At 33.3% G+C, this 8,156-nt stretch overlaps 1 protein-coding gene across 5 annotated transcripts in view; it reads right to left on the bottom strand.

The window, feature by feature from the left end:
• The window catches only part of slc36a1 (solute carrier family 36 member 1), a 146,441-nt gene that overhangs the window by 42,620 nt on the left and 95,665 nt on the right, over window positions 1-8,156 (bottom strand). For 2 of the 5 annotated variants that reach the window (XR_012389768.1, XM_073921867.1), the window contains exon 12: window positions 2,145-2,253. Coding sequence is in view for 4 of the 5 variants with exons in the window: in XM_073921867.1 (XP_073777968.1) it covers window positions 2,147-2,253 (107 nt within the window). In the remaining variant the exon portion in view is untranslated. Of the gene's footprint in view, window positions 1-176; window positions 584-2,144; window positions 2,254-5,188; window positions 8,133-8,156 lie in introns of those variants that run through there. The other 3 variants (XM_682640.10, XM_073921864.1, XM_073921868.1) reach the window with 2 other exon arrangements.

The following is an 8,156-nucleotide window of genomic DNA, read 5'->3' as shown; positions in this document are numbered from 1 at the left end:
ATTATGCATTTTGGGAAAAGAAACTTTCTATTTTTTTCTTTATATGTACAAAGAAACTTTTTCCTGACATGTGGTTGTTGAACACCAGAAGTACTTTTTTGACAAGACGTATGTTATTTTCTGCGCCCTCAAGTGTTTTATGAACAATAAATACTCACAAGTCAAGACACGTTATAAACTAACACTTGCCCAAGGCGCTTTTCTTTATGGTGTGCTGCCAGTCATCATTATCCATTCAGAGCAGGTTTGGTAAAAGAAAACGTATAGATCTCTGACAGGGAGCTCTGTGGGTCACAGAGGACAAATAGCTCGTAGATGGTAGATTTATGCCTCGGGGTTTGAGGATAAAACAGGGAAACATGGCACAGATGCTGAAGCTCACAGAAAGCCCAAATCACAGTTAAAGACAGCCTAACACTGTTTAAAGGGATAGTTCACTCAAAAATCAACATTTGACGTGATCACTCACCCTCAAGCTATCTGAGATATATGTGAGGTTATTATTTGCTTCAGCAGAGTGTTCAAGAAGATTTTTAGATGAAATCACGGCTTGTGATTCTACCAGCAGTGTGAGTATAGAAAACTGTACAGGCAAAACAAAATGAATACATTTACATTAATTTATTTATAAAGCAGAAGCTTTTATTTAAAACAAAATCCAAATAGATTTTATTTAAAATTATTTAAATAAATGAATTTGTACTTTTTTGTTGAACATTTCTAATATAATGCCTAAAAATGTTTTGAAAATATTATTTGAATATAAAATCACACACAACACACATTCAATATATATACAGTTGAAGTCAGAATTATTAGCCTCTCTCCCCGTTTTTTCCCCTCAATTTCTGTTTAACGGAGAGCAGATTTTTTTTCAGCCATTTCTAAACATAATAGTTTTAATAACGCATTTCTAATAATATTATAAAGATATTTTATCTTTGCCATGATGACAATAAATAATATTTGCCTAGATATTTTTCAAGACACTTCTAAATAACTTAAAGTGACACTGAAAGGCTTAACAAGATAATTAGGTTAACTAGGCAGGTAAGTTATTGTATAATGATGGTTTGTTCTGTAGACTATCTAAAATATATAGCTTAAGGGGGCTAATAGTTTTAACCTTAAAATGTTTTTTTTTTTTTTTTAAATGAAAAACTTTTTATTTCTAGCCGAAATAAAACAAATAAGACTTTCTCCAGAAGAAAAAATATTATTAGACATACTGTGAAAATGTCCTTGATCTGTTAAATGTCATTTGAGAAATATTTTTAAAAGAAAAGAAAAAAATTCATGGCGGGCTAATAATTCCACTTTTATATTATATTATTATTATTTAAATTTAACAATATATATCCATGTTTTAAAACAATGTCATATGGATTACCTTTTTTATTGTCCTCCTCATGGTGTTGCATATACATGTTGAATAGTTGATTTTATTGGCAAAAGATCTAACAGAACAATTAGTGGATATTCAAGGTACTAATGAAGCTTATCGGTTCATTATTATTATCAGGAGACTATAAGAGGAATTTCAGGGTAAAATTAGAATTATGATTAAACCTAAATCTACATATCATTTCATCTCAATTTAATTAACTTAATTAAATCAATTTTATGAGGGTCATGAAAGTCACATATATTTGAAGAAACTTATTTAATTTTAAGTAAGAAAATATATCTATGTTAAGAATCAGTTAAAGTTAAAGCATATATTAATGAGAAATCGTCGGTAGAAATCATCAGAGAGCAGTATTACTTGGGGGGTCAGTAGATGTATTGAAAACTTACATGTGAAAGGGTTATTCCAAAGCTTCAGCAAACATTCACATTAACATTTTATGTACAGTAAAACACAGAATCATTACTACATGACTACGTTTACAAGAATAGTTTTTGACATGTGCTGTTGGTTGACCAAAAACAACAGACTGGGCTGTGTTTGACCAATTAGAGCAAAGCAGAATTTCAGAAAGGATGAGTTTAGAGACACTGGATACTTAAACAACACTTAGACACAGAGAAACGAGCAGACACTGGCAATATATTGTAAACATAATGTGGGAAACTGAAATTATGAACTTAACATAGCACAAAAAGAGCACCTAAAACTGACAATTATGTTATCAATTACTCACCTTCATGCTGTTCCAATCGCCTGAGACCTTTGTTTGTGTTTGGAAGACAAATGAAGATAATTTAGATGAAATCCGAGACCTCCATCATCCTCCATACACAGCAGGAGACCTTCAATTTACAAAGGAACCAAAAACAGTGTCAAAACATTCCACAGGACTTTAGCAGTTCAATTAATAATAGATGAAAATCTTCAATACCTTAAATTGTGTTCCAGAGATAAAGGAATGGCTGACCCTTACATTTAATAACAATGCTAATAATTAATTAGCTTTATTTTTTTAAAGCTGGTAGACCACACAATTTCTCATGAGTCATGACAAGCATGGTCAAAACTCACAAAATTCATCCTATATGACAGCTCAGACTTTCTCTTAACAAGCAAATTAAGAATTCCATGATATATGAAATCCATTTATCGAGTACTTTAGCAAAAAAGCAGTGATTAAACCCTAGTAGAAACACATCAACCCCCCCACCTTATTTAATTTTATTTATTTATTTTTTTTCCCTCTTCCCGCCACTATTCTCTGTATTTCTTAGTTCTTTTATACATACAATATTAACATTATGTTACAACTTTATGTTTTAAAGGAAAAAGTTTATATGTAAAAATGAGAATTTGTACTCATAAAGAGAATGTTAAAAAAAAAATCATCCTATTAAATGTACTATGGCATGATCTTTGATTAGGCTATTTTTAGTGTATTTAATATATTTGTAGCATCTTTGCGTGCTCAAGTGAAATATGAGATATCGAATGATAAACAGATGCCAGGTTTTGTCACTATAAATATACGCCAGGTCAGAGTCCTTGAACACCAAGAACAAAAATGACACAAGGTAAAAGACAACACTGTATTAAATACGAATTGACTTGCTGCGAGTATAAACATGGTTCTGTCGACCAAAATATGTTCAGTGTGGTGAATTACAGTCTGCCTTGAGCATGAATCCATGAAATTGCGCTATAAACAATGTCTGTGTGGGGTCACCCCTTGATGTTCAGTTTAAAAGCTGGGTCTTGAAGTAGAATCTCAAAAATACAAACTACTGTATGGAAAAATCTTAATAAAAAAGCCCAAATTCTACCTTTTAACACATCAAAATGCTCATAGGACTCTAAAGTTACTAATAAAATGCATGTCACAGACTCTGTATTGAGCTGGGAAAAATGTCAGATATTACTTGACCTTCCTCAATTGGTGCACTTCTTTGTTGATAACTTGTAAAAAAATGAGCGGTTGAAGTGAAAGACATTTGAGGCACAGAACCACACAATAGAGCATGTTCAAGACTTGTTTTCAGTCCACACTGCATTTTCCTCCTAAAACATAATGACAGTCTACCATAGCAATTTCCTTTTGATCTGTCTAAGTACAAAACACTGTTATTGCCATTCCTGAGACTAGATTGCGGATGTCAGCCTTTGCCGCGCTAACCAATCAGACGCTTCGCCATGATGCAACTTCGACGAAACAAATCAACATGCTCAGGTCGCTCGATTCTGCCAAATCATATTAGCGAAAAAAGATTATCAAAATAAGGAGCAGTCATCACATGTATAATTCACACAAATACGAGATGTCGAAGATGAAATCTAATGTAGAAATTTCAAATTTAGAACTTTCCTTTTGTTTAATAATTCTGTTTGTTTTGATTTAATGGATGTTACAGTTGTATAAGCTTTAACACAGAACTTATAAATGACACCTTATATATGCGTTCCAACAACTGATATACTATCAGCTTTACCACTAGGCCTGTCTTATCTGCCTCTGAGCTAACTTACCTGAACTGTCTCCTCCATCACCGCTCTTATCAAATGTCCTATCTGCATCATTCGCATGGTCACCAAAACCCATCTTATCCTCACTTTCATCTGCAGGAAGAGCCAGTTCTGTCCTTTTCTTCCTCAACTTATAGAAGGTGTTTTATACTAATACGCTGTTCCCTGCATTTATATGTAATTAAAAGTAGTATTACTATTCAAATGTGATTTTATCCATAATGCAAATGCCATTAACATATGACTAATCAACATTATATTACTTGCATTCATGTTATTGTTACAGCTTAAAAGATCACAGCTGATCTTGCTAGCTAGCTAACCTATTGCAATAATGCACAGTGTTGCCATTTGGCAATACATACATTTGATTGATTTACAAACAACTCATTTGGGAAAGAAAAAAAAAAAAAACAGTGAACTGCACCTGTATGGCAGGGTACTTACACTTTAGCATTTCATTCTAAGCAGTGTCTGCAGTTTAATTAACCATATTTAACTGTTTTTGCTGAAATCATTGCTGTAATCAAAAACAAGTAATGTGTATGGTTCAGCATAGTGTCAACTTACCTGATATAAAAAGAGAACTGCAGAGTCGTGCACTTTAAATAAGGTCCTCACTCCATTCAGCTCTACTGATGGCTATTAGCTAATGATGTCTGTGTGTGGCAATAAAAGCCATTTCTATTTTTGGACTTTTAATTTTGGCATCCTGCCGCACAACACAACATGATTGCTATTGCAACCGTTCTTTTTTTTGCAATCGCTATGCGTGGTTGAACCCATGTGACGTACAGTAGGTTGATAATTCCCCTATAAAGGCCAGCCTGTCAGAAATCGCACCATAGAAAAACACTGCACCTCATGTGTCTTAACCAAAGCAAATCATTGGCTAAACTAAAGTCTTTCCAACTAAAGAAATTTAACATTAGTCTTAAAGAAACAGTGGCAGCGAAATTAACATAAATATCGTTGCCACATGCCAACACCATGCAGCAGAGGGTTAAACACTTTTAATACTAAATGATTCTCTTGTGGCAAATATGACTGACACATTTTTTGGTGTATTTAATCTACATACTGAACAAAAATGTAATAGGTAAATAGGTTTAATAAGAAAAAAACATATATAATCAGTGTAAGATAAAGCACCATAACCTTTATCCAAGTGAACTTTTTAAGCATCGATCCTGTATACTATCAGTCAGAAAACAAAAATGCAGTGAACCAACAGCACAAGAAGAGGAGGCAATACTGTTATAAACATCAAAGCAGGATATCTGTTCTTTAATTCAACCACAGAGCACTTTCCAGCTGTCAAGGCCTGCACTAGAAATTAGAAAGATACAATGGGGAAACTCAACCAGTGGACCAGTGAAACTCATGTTCAACATCTACAACTATAAAGTGATGTATCTCCCCTTTTAGAGTTACAGTCTTACATTATTTCACTTATTTTAAGGTTATACAGTAAAGATACCTTCTTTTTTAACATTTTGAGAGCAGTTAAATACTTAGAGCATATGTACAATAAGGCAAAATTCAAGAAACAACAAATACTAAACAAACAATACTGCAATTACAGCAGCTGTATGTGATTGACATTCAACATAATACAGTGTATACTACCGGTAAAATGTTTGGGTCCAGGAAGAAGTTTTAAAACAAGCTTATCCTGCTCACCAAGGCTACATTTATTTAATCAAAAATATAGAACACATTGTAAAATTGTGAAATGTTTTGGCACTATAAAATAACTGTTCAAAAGCAGTTTATCATTTATTTAATAATTTATTCTAGTGATTTTAAAGATGATGTCTCCAGATCCTTCAGAAATCACTCAAATATTAACAATAATAATTATTAAAAATAATTTTCTTAAAAACATGAAAAAACTGACCCCAAACTTTTAAACTTTTAATTGGTAGTATATACACACACACACACACACACACACACACACACACACACACACACACACACACACACACACACACACACACACACACACACACACACACACACACACACACACACACAATACATACTGTATATATACAAACAACTTTCCAGTCAATAACTTTGGCACAACCTTAAATTTACAGTTTACAGCAAAATTGTATTAGGCAAAGTGGAAAGAATTTATGAAAAAATGTTCAAGTAGCATCAACAATATAACATAAGTGTTAAGCATTACAATCGCTTGAGTAAAGGCATAGTTCACCAAATATGATTTTCCCCCCATATTTACTCACCCTTAAGTGACTTGAAACCACATCAGTTTCTTTAATTAAAACAAAAGATGATGTTTTGAAGAAAGCTGAAAACCTGTAACCATTGACTTCCACAGTAAGAATACATGTATTAAGGACATTTTTTTTGTTTTTAACACAAGAAATAAACTCAAGTTTAAAGGGTGAGTACTGTAAATAATGACAGAATTTAAATTTTTGGGTGAACTTTTCCTTTGATATGACAAAAACTCTCACTCCAGTTGGTCTGAAGTGTCTTTAAATGTAATGCTAATCTTACGACAAGACTCACATCTGAGTGATTTTCTTTAATAACTTTGTGATCTGGATTAATTATTTTCTGACTTTCTTTTTTTCTGCCCAAATAACAGTCATGTTGTATGTTGTATGACCAAAAAAAGTCCAGGACAGGTCAGATTGTACAATGTTCATGAAACTGATACCTTTATGAATTAACAATTCATTCTTAAAAAAAAAAAAAAAAAAGGAAAATGTACATGTATATGTGTTTAACCCAACACTATCAGGATAAAAAGGTAAAACAATCTTAAATTATCAACTAATTTCTTTGCAAAACAAGTTGATTAATGATGGCATCTTTTGAATATTCTCCTGAAAATAGGATTATTTGATAAGTGAGATTATGAATGATTATAAAAAAATCAATTATTACAAAGGGAAAGGAAGAACACATTTGTTTCAACAGCACTGATCTCGCTTGAGACTGAGCAGTACCAGCAGTACCATTATTAACTTGTGCTAATATACAGTAAACCATTCTGCACACCAAGTGGATTTTCCACATATTTACAATTAAGTCTAGGTGGAGTCGAAGTCTAATATGCAAATGCAACTGTCTTTTGGTCTTAAAAAACAAAAGCCCTATGAACACTAATACACAAAATACAAGCAGAAATCTCTGTTTGAGTCACTTCTTTTCCATTCTAACTTGTGAAAACACTCATGAGTAGGCCCACATGGAATCTGCGCGTGCAGAAACCCGCAGGTTTCATCAGATTTTTGGCCCATCAATGAGTCTATTTATTTAGTTGTGTGTAAATTTAAATTTATTCAGTTTTTTTTTTTATTAATTTCAGTGATATTACTGAATAATATGAAAACGTTTATATGATTTACTTACAATACAGATTGTAAAGTAATAATTTCTGTCTTTTAGTAGATATATGGTAGACATATTATATGAGAGATTTGCTTTGTTTACCAAATAATTTGATCTAATAGGATTTGAATAGTAAACAATAAATAAAGGTTAAAAATATATTAATTTTTAACATATTAAATTTTTAGTTACGATACTCCCAAAATCATTTCACACAAATCTGCAGATTTTTCACAATATTCTGTGCAGAAATAGCAAAAGATGCCCGCTGACACTGTCTGGCCCTACTCATGAGAGAAGCACATGAACCTGAAAATAAAAAAAAACCTTCGGCCGACAATACACTGTAAACAAAATATTAAAATAAACCACAAAAAGATTAACTCATAAATCTTGATATGACGAGACTTCAGTGCTGCAAACCTCATAAAAAATCCATGAACCATCAAGAGACGTCCAGTAGGAAAAATCCCAAGCGGACTCCAGCAGAAATCAAAGGAGCATGTAGTGAGTAAATGATTCAGCGGGTCTCTGTATGGCCTACATTTACTCTGTGGCTTCGGCAACACTCACAGGACTGTACTGTTGTGTCTGTCACCATTTCGGGCCACAATCTCCTGGATGGAGGTGTATGTTCCTGCTATGAAGCCCACAAAGCCGAGGACGCTGATGAGAATGTCCTTGGCAAACACCCAGGGCTTCATGTCTTCATTGTGGAAGGTGATGATCTGGAGCAGAGGAGGAATGATGAGGGCCAGAGCGCTGCTGCTCACAGAGCCCACCAGAGAGATCACCAGGTCCAGCTCCGGAATTAATATGGCCAGAGCACCTGCAGACAGAACACACAGGTAAG

Source organism: Danio rerio, chromosome 14 (assembly GCF_049306965.1).
Source record: "Danio rerio strain Tuebingen ecotype United States chromosome 14, GRCz12tu, whole genome shotgun sequence".
In the NCBI taxonomy this organism is placed as follows: domain Eukaryota; kingdom Metazoa; phylum Chordata; class Actinopteri; order Cypriniformes; family Danionidae; genus Danio; species Danio rerio.
This window is presented reverse-complemented; position numbering and strand designations above follow the sequence as displayed.